We start from the raw sequence: 13,184 nt of genomic DNA on the forward strand, positions 1-13,184 counted from the left end.
AGTGGGTCTAGCTTCTAATTTTCCTTCAAATTAAGGAACTGTCTGGAACGTCCAGGAGCTGGCAAGGAAATTGAACCCCAAAGTGAGGGGAAATGAATGGAACTAAAGGGAGCAGGTGGAGCACAGGAGATCCAGCCTGTCCTAGGGATCTGCCCTCCCAGATTCCTAGCATGAGAACCCTGGTCCCTTCTGTTAGTGCCCCAGGCCAGGCCACCACCTCTGCAGGCAGTGACAGGGTTGTTGTAGGGAGGGTTGGGTGGGGAAGCAGAGGAGGAGTCCGGGGTAGTGCTGGCCAGTGTGCAGTGCTGGCCCGTCTTTCCCAGGGGGCAGTGGGGCCAGACAGGCTGCTCTAGGAAGGTGATAACAGGTCCTTGACTCTGGGTCACTGGGTGGCAGCCAGGCCTGGACTCAGGAAGAGCTCAGTGAGGACGGAGGTAGAGGGGCATGGAACGCTCTGGCCCCGTGTGGGAGGGGATGAGCTCCTCCACGCTGTGTAGGAGCCAGTGCAGGATCCTGTGGAAATGGCAGCCAGAACTGTGCCATGAGGGGAGATTGGGGATCAGTAACTCCCAGGCTGTACAGGTGTATGGGGGACAAGGGGAGAGAAAGTTCCAGAAACCCTCAGATCAGACAGCATGCACTCCAACCATACAGGGCTTGTCCGCATGAGCCAGAGGCTGGGAGCTGACAAGCAGATCACAGAAACCTTCCCGAAAAAAGGAGAAAGGCAGAGGAGGGGAAAGCACTTCTGAGGACATCAACTCCTGCAGCTGATCTGAGCCCAGGCATGGTCCCCTGTCAATCAAAGAGGGACAGGGCAGCTCTGGGGAGTGTAGAACCCTGTGGTGGGGGCAGGGGGGGTCTACCTAGATGGCTGGACTTAAAGGAGAGACTGATTGAGTGCTGGTGCATCACCACTGCCTCTGCCGTCCTGTAGTACAGAAAACCGCAGTGGCTGCGTATCTAGAGCCGCCAGGATCAATAGGAATGAGCTGAGCTCAGCACTGGGCTTCAGACCCGTCAAGGCCAGGGGTGGGGGTGATGGTGTGGTCAGCTGAGGACTTCATAGTCATGAGGCTTCCTGCATCTGGAGCTGGACAAAGCAGGCTCGGGCAGAGGAGAGGGACAGAAGCAGTAAGGTGACCTCTGAAGAGAAGCACAGCCACAGCAGTGAGCCCCAGGCCTCCTTGTTCACCCTTGATGGGGCCGCTCACACGCTTCAGGGGCAGTGTATACTTCCCTTTGCGATGAACACCTGCAGGCTGGTACCCAGCGGGACCCAGATGTCCAGGAAGCTGCCTCCAGCAAAGCGTCTGCAGGGCCTCGTATGTCCTCACCCACACCAGCTCCCACTCCCGCTGCTGCTGCTGCTGCTGCTGTGGCTCTCTGCTCCACCTGGAGCTAGCCAGGCCAATGCCCTTCTAGCCGCTGTTATTCTAGGAGTGCTATCCCCCAGCCCAAGGCCTGCTATGCACTGGCAGCATTGATAAATTAGCTGCCTCTAGCGCATAACTAGAGCATCTGCTGCCAGTTTGAGATTAAGCACACAGTCCTGGCCTCCTGTGCAGGGGACCAGAGCTTGGTGAGGAGATGTCCCAGGCTCTTCTCCTGCCAACCTCGGGTCCCTGGGGATTGGCCTCCACCATCAGCCCTGCCACCGCCTCCCCTCAGACAGGCCAGCCACTTCCCTGCCATCTGCACTTGTTCGCCAAGCCCTGAAGTCAGTTGACTACATGGGACTCTAGATTGACAAACACAAAATTCATTTTTGTAACCTTCAAAAAGCTTGATCGCTACAGTTTAAAAGAGCTCATAAAATGTCGTGTGTGTCTTTAAAACTGTCTCATGTAAACATTATTTTAAAACAGGGATTTTTTTTTCTTGGAAAAAGCAAAGTTCATTCTTAGCATGAACTTCTCATTGGCTTTTCATATATAAATGTAAAGTCACGGCCTCTCTCTCTCTCTCTCTCTCTCTCTCTCTCTCTCTCTCTCTGTCTCTGTCTCTGTAAAACAGTTTAAAAACATCCATAAATTGAAGTATATGACCACAAATGCATATTCTTATGAATAGGCCTTATCTTCAAGGGGAAAAACCAGTCAGCAGTTTAATTTTGATTTTTCCCTCTCATCATTCCAAATAACTAAAAATATCAAGAATCTGGGGGAGGGGAGGTGCAAGTGCAGACAAGAATCCAATGTATATCCAAAACATTAAGAAGAGTGAAGGAAGGAGTGGGGAGGGGAGGGATGGGTGAGAATGTTGAAAGAGGTGACATTGATCAAGATATATTGTATTCATAAACTGCTCTGTTCAATGTCACCTACTTAAAGATCATATTTTTCTATTTAAAAAAATAGAAGTAAATAAAAGCTGAAATTCCCAGTTAGCTTTAAAAAAAAAGAAGAAGAAGAAGAAGAGCTTTGCAGCTCTCGTTTGAGGCATCATATACCAGTGTTTTTGAGGAGATGCAGGAAATATGTGTTACTGAGATAAATCTTGAAGGAAAACTCCATAGGAATTTCCTCTGTATCACCAAAACCCTGAGCTTTCTGCCCCCCTTACTGTTATTAAAAGGAACTGTTTCCAGAAGAGTGATTGGCCCTGGAGATCTGGGCCTTTCTCTTACTGGTCAGAGGTGGAGGAGGAGATTCAGAACACATTTCATATTTGTCACAGACCAGGGACTTCTAAAAAGAGCAACTGTTGTGGTGACTACCATTAAGCCAACTGGGAATCGTTCTTCCAGTGGAATTCCTACCAAAAAATAAATAAATAAACATGAACCCTGAAAAATATTCATGTGTAGTTTTCCTTGGTCCTTGTCCTGTTGGCACAATCTCAGCCTTCAGCTTTTCGTGTCCTGAGGATCGTAGTTAATTATAATTGTTATTAATCGAATGCTGTTATCTGAACTTGCCTTTTGAAAACTTCATGCTACATGTTTTAAAAGGCCAAATCCCTTAAGAAAAGCCAAATGGTTTTTAAAGGCAAAATGAGGTCTTCCTTTGCTCTGTCCCCTCAACCCCATACTATGAGAGCCTTCCAGCACTACAGCCTGTTGAAAGCTGTTTTCTTTGAAAATCCAATGAAAGGAATACTAGAACATATTGAGCAAAGGATGTTATAAGGAGATGTTATAATGAGAATCCCTTTAGTTTTATCCACTTAAATAAGGAAGCCTGAGCAAGGTCATAGCTCAGTGCCCACGACCTGGGTCCCCACCAAGAATGTTCCTTCTCTCACTGAACATTTCAAGCGACTTCTCAAGGGTCCAGAGCTGAAATGGTGTCTCAATAGTCTAGTGTTGACATTCAACAACCCAGGTCTAAAGGAATAGTATAGCAGCTTTGTTTTATCCATCTGGTAAGAAGCCCCCTTCTTGGGGGAAAGTGGACTTTGGGGATTATGGACATTTTTAGACATGATACTGTGGAGACTAGAAATCATCCAGAAATGGTTTAAAGGATTACAGAATGTCTCTACAGTGCCCGTGTGGCTGAGGAGCATGAACTGTTAATGCAGCTAATAAAAAAGATTTTCATTACTTTTTTTTGCCATGTGGCAGTCGGGCACAAAGGCAAAGAAATTCAGCTTGACTAGGACGGATGGATTATAAAAATCTAATGGCTTTTATATTGAAAACTGCGTGTGAAAATTCATTGGGAATTAGTCAAATAATGGAATCGGGATAGATTGCCCTTTATCACATGATTTTTCCCTTCATTAAAAAAAAAAAGTTTTATGACTTTTAGTTGTCCAAAGCAGTTTATAAATACAACCCATCCGGATCAGAGTCGTCCCTTGAACATTCTCACACCCCTCCTCCCGCCCCCCCCACCCCCCCATGCTTAATTCTGTGGTACATATAATGAAGTCTTGACTTCCTTCTCCCTACCTTCCCCCCTTCATTCGTCAACCCCACCCACTTTGGCCCCACCACTGTCTTGAAGGACCCATTTCCTGGTGCTGATTTTGTTGGGCTCTAACCTAGTCTTTCTAAAAAAAAAAAAAATTATACTATTTGAGCTCTCCACAGAGTCTACTATACTTGAGGTAATTCATTTGCAACCACTTACGTACCACCCAGAGTGTTTACTTATAGATTTAGAGGCACATTCTATCCGCCATAAATGAAGGAAACCATGCAGACTTTGTTTCTCTGGGTCTTGGCTTACTCCCTTCGTTTATATAATCAAACCAGGTAACTTTATTTCCAGGAATAAATGGACACAATATGCTCCTCTACTTTGAATGTGAAACAACCAAGCAACGCCACCAGATACACTCCGGTTTCAAGTTCACACTTGCTTCTTGTTTGTTGTGTGTTTTTAGGCTGGAAAAGCTAATAACATCCTTTCTGGAAGACCAGGATCCAGAGGGTAGACTTGAAGTGGGAGCCGATATGCGCAAAATTAATCACTGTTTTCATTACTTAAAGGTGAGTTTAAGTGTTTACCTGGTAGAAACCATTTCCTGCCATGCTCAAGTTGACCAACCCTTGAAAAGTTAGAACTCAGAAAATGGTGTGAGTGAAGTTTCTTCAGATTATATTTTCCATACTTAAAAAAAAAAAAATCAGCATATACCATGGCTTGTAATTCTTTTGCCATGAATCTCTGCCTTCTATGGAAGAGTTCCATGTTTCCATGACCGTTTGTTTTCAAATGATATCAGAACGATTGTGTCATGCATTTTTTTCCAGCATTTTGATATCCAAATAATTCTCTGATTTTTCTATGCCCCCCGGCTTAACATTCCCAGTGAGGGAGGGGAAATATCATTAGCTTTAATCATCATACTCCTTGAAGATAATGAACCTTTGTGATACATTTGCTATGGCCTAAGTAGCGGGTGGGCAAAGTGAGCCCCATTGAAGACATACGTAAAGAATGACTGCAATACATGATAAGTGTGAAATGACTGCTGCAGTCTTGGGGAAAGGGGAGGGAGGGATTTCCCAGTTGAGAGGAGAGGAGATAGGATGAGGGAAGAGTAGTGAGGAAGGCAGGTGGAAGGGAAAGACAATGATGGAAGACACGGGGGCAGGGGGCAGTACACACGCCCTGTGTGTGTACAGGGAAGGAGGCAGGGCTACCCAGAGCTCTGGAAGCCAGGAATGGCCACTCACCTCTTCTCTCACCTACAGAAACTACTGAAGGACAGCAAGACCCCAGAGAAGAGTACAGTCTCAGAAATCAAAACCCAGAACTGCCAGGAACCGCCAAGAGAGGAGGAATATAAAAGGCTACAGGACATTCTCAAACAGAGGGATAACGAAATCAGTATCCTTTTCTGAAGCTAGGAGGAACTCTCTCCCCGATCCTGCTGGGAACCCATAGATGTCACCCCTGCTGGGAACCCATAGATGTCACCCCCCCCCAGCAGCACCCTCTCCCTGCTTCCCATTCACACAGCCCCCTTCCAGGGAGGATAACACACCCATCAGCCAGCAAAGCAAAGCATGCCTACAGCAAAACCCAGAGTGGCTTGACTTGATTTTTAGCCTGGTACCATATTTTACTCTCACAGAGAACTTTCTAGTTCATGAGCTGTTTCATACCAGCTCTTAGCATTACATATTTTTTTGTGGGGGAGGTTGCAATATATAAATTTTTTATTTTAATTAAGTTTTTATTGTGAGAATACTGTACAGAGGGGTTACAGTTACATGAGCAAGGTAATGAGTACATTTCTTATTCAGCATTGTTGCCTCCTCCTATGTTTTTCCCCTCCCATCCCTTCCCTCCCACCTCCTCAACTACACTACCCCACCACCCCACCCCCGCCTAAATTGTAAAGTTCATTTTTCGACATAACATCTTGTACATCTCATTGTTGCAATGGGTCAATCTGTATCCCTATTTAAACAATTTGGTTTTTTCCCTTCCCCTCCCCAAATTATACCAACACCAAATACAGTGGAAAATATGAATTATACCATGGGGGAGGGACGTACAAAGCAACAAAGAAAATTGACTCCTCCATGGGGCTTTCTCTGCTTCAGTCACGAGCCAATAAGTTAGCAGGTTATCTTTAGCTAGCTGACCGGATACTAGGCTAACCACAGCCCAGAATGTGTGGCTGGTGTGTGGGTGAAAAACTCCAAGGGTAGCCTGAAAAAAAAAAAAAAGAAGGGCGAATGGTATTTAGCTTATGAAGAGCCGAGATTGATTTAAATGTGACTTTTGTTTTAATTTAAAAGCCAGTGCCAGTCTTCTATGGGTTCCACTTACAAATGTTCCCAGATTTGGATGTGAACCTAGATAAGTGTTCAAGACAGAATTCTTCTTGGCTCTGAAAGACTGTGTATTTTGGGTGCTAAAAGTGGAGGCTGCATATGGAGTGGGTGTAGCTCCAGCTGCAGAAAAGTCGGGCCCATCTGAAAGAGCCCCCTGGGCCTGGGTAGACCTCAAGTCTCCGCACACTTCTTTAGGTCTGTATCCCATTATAAAAGGTTCTTATTAAAGGTTTAACATATTCATGACACTGGTAGCATTTAAACACACACACACACAACACAATTTTGGCCAATTTCTTATAAACAGATTTTTTGGTCATTAAAAAAAAATTATTAAAAGATACTTTAGCTTGCCAAGTGCCAGTGGCTTATGCCTGTAATCCTAGCTACTCAGGATGCTGAGATCTGGGGAGTGTGTTTTGAAGCCAGCCTGTGTAGGAAAGTCCTGGTGGGACTCTGAATCTCCAATTAACCACTCAAAAACCAGAAGTGGCGCTGTGGCTCAAGTGGTAAAATGCTCGCCTTGAGCACAAAGAGGCTCAGAGACAGCGCCCAAGCCCTGAGTTCAAGCCCCATAACTGACAAAAAAAAAAAAGGATGCTTTCGCTCAACTGGTACACAAAGTGCCTAAAAATAGTCTCCACAATGGAGATCCCATAATAAAGAGGTAAAAACAAATTCAACGAGCCACCTGATGGACTCCAGTCTCTGGTTTGAGTTGAACACTAGCAGATCCTGGGCATCAGATTCCACCCAGGTCTCTGCTGCTTTGTTGTCCAGCCAGAAACGTGAGGTTCGGCTGGAGTCACACCCACGTACCAGTCCTCATCCATGACAGCTGCCCGTGAGTGCTGTCGCCCCACATTCCTTTTCCTCTCTCCTACCCCATCCATCCGCAGGGATGGCCCCAGCCTGGACCTCCGGCCTGGCCCTGGACCCAGGCTGGACTCTGCTTCTTTTTTCCTGGCCCTGATCCTAGTCTAGTGTCTTCTTCCCTAAATCCTCCTACCAACATCTTGATCTCTCTCACGGCTTGTTAGTGTGCACAGAGGTGGGACCGAATGAGATGTGACAGAAAGGGAACAACCCCAGCTTGGTCATAGATATGTGTTTAAAAATGAGCATGAGAAAGAGACACGCACCCTCCCCTGTCTTCACCAGGGTGAAGCTGGGTCTCACCATTTATGGACTGGATAATTCACGTGAAGTTCCCTGCGTCTGAGACTCACGGTGCAGATGGCGGTGTACCGAGAGTCAGAGTGGGAGAGCGACTGAGCCTGAATCAGTACTTAGATTGAGATCCTCACTGTTGCAGCCACTCGGGAAGGCTGTCTGCTCCCCTGAGACCCGGCCTGCCACACCCCTGCGCTGAGCAGAGCCAGTGCCTGAGCACCACGGTGTAGACAAGCTGCTACGGTGGAATCGTCACCAGTGACTGAGAGCGGCTCCTGACAAGTTCCAACTACTCAGTGTTCCCATCTTTCTTTGTAAAACCTGGAAGATGAGTCTACTTGATCTTGACAAAAGACAGCAGTGCAACCCAAAGGAAACACTGGATGTTCTTGGAGTAAGAGAGAAACCAAAGTCGTCTGAATGAAACTCGGAGACACCTTCCCGAAGTATGTAGCGGTGATTCTTTTTTTTTTTTTTCACTTTATTTATGTATTTATTTATTTATTTGTGTGCTGGTCCTGGGTCTTGAACTCAGGGTCTGGATGCTGTCACAAAGCTCTTTTTGATCAAGGCTACCACTCTACCACTTGAGCCAGAGTTCCACTTTTATCTTTTTGGTAGTTAATTGGAAATTAGCATCTCATGGACTTTCCTGACTGAACTGGCTTTGAACCGTAATCCTCAGATCTGGCTTTGAATTGTAATCCCCAGATCTCAGGATTACAGTCATGAGCTACAAGTGCCCAACCCTAGTATCTATATTTTAGAATAAAACAATCATGAAAATGCTGCCTGATAAAATGTCCCTTTGCTCAGACATATGTATTCAGGTTTCTGTTTTCCATTAGCAAGAGAGAGAAGGCTGGCCTGCAAAAGTTTCTTCTGCAAGCACTGGTCTCTGGGTTGCTCCACTGTTTGTAGCGGTGATTCTACACACAGCACGGACCATGGCAGGAAGGCCTGCGTTAAGTGAGGAGGGAGGGGAAGAAGAAGGAAGACAGACAAGAAGAAAGGCAGCAAAGACAGATTTGTGCTCCTTACCAACTATGACTCCACACACGCCATTGCTCTGATTCATCTTGACATGTCTTCACATTACACTTGCAATAAGATCCGAAAGCCCAGTGCCAGTGGCTGAGATCTGAGGATCACACTTTGAAGACCACTCAGGGCAGGAAAGTCCTTGAGACTCTGATCTCCTACAAGCTACTCAGAAACAGTGCAGAAGTGGCACTGTGGCTCAAGCAGTAGAGTGCTGTCCTTGAGCACAGCAAGGCTCAGGAACTATACCAAGGCCCTAAGTTCAAGCCCTAGGACTGACAAAAAAAAATCCTAAGTCCTTGCTTCAGTTCATGAAGGCTCCCACCTTCCCTACCAATGACTCCTTCTGCTCTGCCCAGTTATTCCCATGTTACCTGCTCAAGAACAGGTGTGATCTGCCTGCCTTCCCTCCCGCCTGCCTTCCCAGGCGGCCATCTTGTCTCCCTCGCTAGCCCACTTCCTAGCACTCCTGTTTGCACAAAGCCATTTCTAAGGAGGGTGAAGACCTTGAATTCACCTTACTACATACAGCCAAGAGTTCTGAGGTTCTAGGAAGAATTGATAACCTGCCTTCCAGCCAACAGGGCAGAAACCCCTTATGACTCAAGGTGGGGTAGACTAGTTTGGTTTTACCATCCATCATCTGTGTTACTGGCCTATCAACACGGTCTGCCGAAGGTGCCTGTGCTAGTAATTGACTTCTGTTTCTGGTCTAGATGAGACCAAATAGTAGAATCTTAAACAAAATAAATCTCACCCCTCATCCGAGTATATGCCACGTAAGCAGTGCAGGGCACAAGGCTGTTGCTGGCTGTGCTGTGGTCCCCAGGACTAATGTGGTCTCTGTGCCCCTGGGCAGGTTTAACTACTTCCCCTTCTCCCCTCCCCCCCCAGTCATCCCCCCCTCCCCCGCCTCCTGGGCAGTGGTGTACTTAGGCAAGATCCGATCTTCTCAGATAAAAGATTTACAGGTAAAGACAGAGCTCCAGTGTACTGCTGCTTTGTGTTCATTTTATTGTATTTTCTTAGCCCTTTTATAAAAATGTTTAACCTGCCAAGCACTGGCAGCTTCACCCCTGTTATCCTAGCTACTCAAGAGGCTGAGATCTGAGGATCACAGTTTGAAGCCAGCCCAGGCAGGAAAGCCTGTGGACTCTTTTTTTTTTTTTTTGGTCAGTTGTGGGGCTTGAACTCTGGGCTTGGGCGCTGTCCCTCAGCTCTTCAGCTCAAGGCTAGCACTCTACCACTTGAACTATAGCACCACTTCCGGTTTTTGAGTGGTTTATTGGAGATAAGAGTTTCTCAGACTTTCTTGCCCGGGCTGGCTTTGAACCGTGATCCTCAGATCTCAGCCTCCTGAGTAGCTAGGATTATAGGCGCGAGCCACCAGTGCCCGGCAAGCCTGTGGACTCTTATCTCCAGTCAACTACCCCAAAAAATCTGAAAGTAGAGCTGTGGCTCATGTGGTAGAGTTTAACCTTGAGCACAGATGCTAAGGCACATCACCAGGCCCTGACTTCAAGCCCTGAGACAGACACACACACACACACACACAAGTTAAACCTCAGAATATTTTAAAGACCTGTTAGTTGACTAGTTTTCTCACATAATGGTGCCATAATGATAGAATAAAATCCTTCTCATGATTCCCCAGTGACTCTAGGACTTCAGGACATTTCAATCCTCCACTCTACCACACAGGAAGGTGCGTAAGTGATGGGTAAAATTACTCACATCCAAAACAGTTGTGCTTTGGTCCTGATTATGTAGCCTAAGTTACTAAATCCTTAAGTCAGATTTCAGATATTCTGGTCAACATGCTCAAAAAGGAAAAGAAGAAGGCTCAAGATGCTCTCCAGTTAGGTAACGTGGACAGAGGAGAAGCAAGACTCCCCCACAGCCCAGCCTTCCCACCCGGGAGCGCGGAGGAAGGACAGAAAACACTGCAGTCCTCGGCTCCCACCCAGGCCCCAGACTTCAGCTCTTCCAGGTACAGATCCAGCCTGCTGCACAACAAAACAGGTCAGTTGACTAGATCTCCAGTATTCTTAACCGTCTCTGATGGATTTCAGTACAGCTCCCCCTTGCTTTTAAATGTACAAGGATGAATGCTCTCCTGATTTGCTTGTTGGCCATTTTTTTAAATCAAATCTCTTCACTAATCATTTTCCCCAATTAGATGACTAAGCTGAGAAAAAGCAATTATGCGTTCCCACACCTTTCAGTGACGGAACTAGCTGAGTCCAGGGTAATAAGGAAAAGTTAATTGGAGGGATAAGGGAAGAAAGAACTCGCTGTGGCCCGCAGGGCGGAGACCAAGGTCAGATGTCCCACCGCTCACGTGGTGGTGCCGTGTCTGCTTCTAAATCCACACGAGCTGTCTACTGCCAGATCGTTTTGAAGTATTGCCGTAGACATAACAGCCACATAATTAGTAAACATACTTTGTCAGATCATCAGAATGCACGGGGTGTCGCTAGGTGTGTCAGGGCCCACACATGTTTGTGTGTGCTGCCACATTCCAGACCCACGTGGGCTGATACAGTCACGTGGCAACGCCTGGCTGTGGGAGCTGTGAGAAGAGCCAGGAGGAAGAGGTTCTGCGCCCTCCCTCTGGGACACATCAGATGACATTTGTTTGTACCAGCATGTGTTGGGATGGACGGGCCTGGCTCTCTCCAGGATGCAGCTTGCAAATCGTGTCTGAGTACAATGCTCATTAAGGAGCACACATTTCCCTTAACAAAGATGACATTGAGAAGCGTGGAGAGCGATTTTCTGATGTGTGACAACACATCCCTGCATATCTGACTTCTAACTCTCTGTGCCTTGTCTAGTGCCTCTACCCATCTGTAGAATGGGTTTGTAGTCCCAGGGAAACAAGAAAAAAAATGCAGTCTGTACTGCTTATTTTGATGGCCACAAACTGTAAACAGGTATCACTCCCCCACCCCACCGCTCTCTCTTTCTCTTTTCTGTACAGTTTTGCTGTATTCTGCTGTAAAAGCTGGTTGGGGGTACCTGGACTCGTGAATTCTTTAGTTTCTCCATCTGTGTAGTCATTCCCCTTTTATTCAGCATGTGTTCATTGAGCACATACTTTAGTGTGAGCCAATGCTAATTATTACTACAGTCAAAGTTTACATAGCCCTTGTATACATATGGTGCCATGCTGCGTTCTCTGTTTGAATTATGTCATATACTCCTTAACCTGTAATTTCTTGGTTTACTCTCATATTAGACAAAAGACAACCTGTGCCCTCGTAGTACTTACAGATACACAAAGATAAGAGCCACTGAATGATTAATTATCTCTATTGTACTGAGTATAGTACTCTAGTACCTCTATAGTATGGAGTATAGCACTCTATTAAGTACCTCTGTAGTACTGAGTACTTCCATAGTACTATGTATTGTACTCTATTATGTCCATAGTACTGGGTACTTCTATAGTACCAAATACCTCAAAAGCACTGAGTACCTCTGTAGCGCTGAGTACCTCTATAGTACTGAGTATCTATAGTGCCAAGCACCTCTAGAGCACCAAGTACCTCTAGTACTGAGTATCTCTATAGTAATAAGTATAGTACTCTATGAGTACCTCTGTAGTACTGAGGATAGTACTCTATTGAGTATGTACCGGGTACCTCTATAGCACTGATCATCTGTATATTACTGAGTACCTCTATAGGACCAAGTACCTCTATAGTACTGTGTATAATACTCTATTAGTACTTCTATAGTACTGAGTACTTATATAGTACTTGCCAGGATCCCTACCTCAGTGAAGATCAGAAAGATCCCAAAAGAGGAGTGACAGTAAAGTGTGGCAGGAAGGATTGTCACAAGCTGAGGACTCCAACTTCTTTTTTTTTTAATTAATAAGATTTTTTTATTGTTAAAATCCTGTACAGAGGGGTTACAATTACATGAACAAGGTAATGAATACATTTCTTACCAAGCATTGTTGCCTCCTCCTTTATTTCCCCTTACTATTCCTGCCCTCCCATCCCCCCCACCCCCCACCAAAGTTGTAAAGTTCATTTTTCAACATAACATCTTGTACATCTCATTGTTGCGATGGGTCCACCTGTGTCCCTATTTAAACAATTTGTTTTTTCCCTTCCCCTCCACAAATTATACCAACATCAAATACAGTGAAATCAGGGGTTAAACCGTGGGGAAGGGACATACAAAGCAACAAAGAAATCATCTTATAAATATGTTAGAAACAATCGCAAGAAAAAAAAAAAAACATTTGAGTCCTTATCTGGGGTTCGACACCAACTTCTTGAACAGCTTCCTGGGGCCCTTGTGGAGAAGGGGGATTTTAGGATGCAAGGGGACCAGGCCTGGCTGGCGTCTGGGGAGTGAGCGCCTGGGTACTGGGCGTGTAGAGAGCAGATCAACAGAGGTCACTGAGACCTCACAGCCAGGGCAGCACGCGGGTCACAGAATGGAAGAGGCAGGGACATCCGCAGCCCTCGGGAGGCTGAGTAGACGGGTCTTGGTGGCTCACAGGACCTGGGGGAATGGGTAAGGATGAGATCTGAGCAGCAGGTCAGGCTCTGCTGAGAACAGCGTGTTCCTTCCCTGCTGCCCCAAGGACTGGCCCCCGTGGCCCCGGGAACAGCACACCAGCACGGACATCACTGCTGTGGGAGCACAGAAAATGGCGCCACACCTCAAAGCACATGGCCCCGAAGGCTGTGCAAAGAGCCTTCTCCCG

At 46.3% G+C, this 13,184-nt stretch overlaps 1 protein-coding gene across 4 annotated transcripts in view; it reads left to right on the forward strand.

The window, feature by feature from the left end:
- Window positions 1–13,184, forward strand: part of Kif6 (kinesin family member 6) — a 250,021-nt gene that overhangs the window by 124,439 nt on the left and 112,398 nt on the right. For all 4 annotated transcript variants that reach the window (XM_070023833.1, XM_070023834.1, XM_070023835.1 and 1 more), the window contains exons 11-13: window positions 4,336–4,441; window positions 5,150–5,285; window positions 10,259–10,477. In XM_070023833.1, coding sequence (XP_069879934.1) covers window positions 4,336–4,441; window positions 5,150–5,285; window positions 10,259–10,477 — 461 coding nt within the window. The remainder of the gene's footprint in view (window positions 1–4,335; window positions 4,442–5,149; window positions 5,286–10,258; window positions 10,478–13,184) is intronic.

This window comes from Dipodomys merriami, unplaced genomic scaffold (assembly GCF_024711535.1).
Source record: "Dipodomys merriami isolate MVZ:Mamm:240054 unplaced genomic scaffold, mDipMer1.0.p SCAF_16, whole genome shotgun sequence".
Classification (NCBI taxonomy): domain Eukaryota; kingdom Metazoa; phylum Chordata; class Mammalia; order Rodentia; family Heteromyidae; genus Dipodomys; species Dipodomys merriami.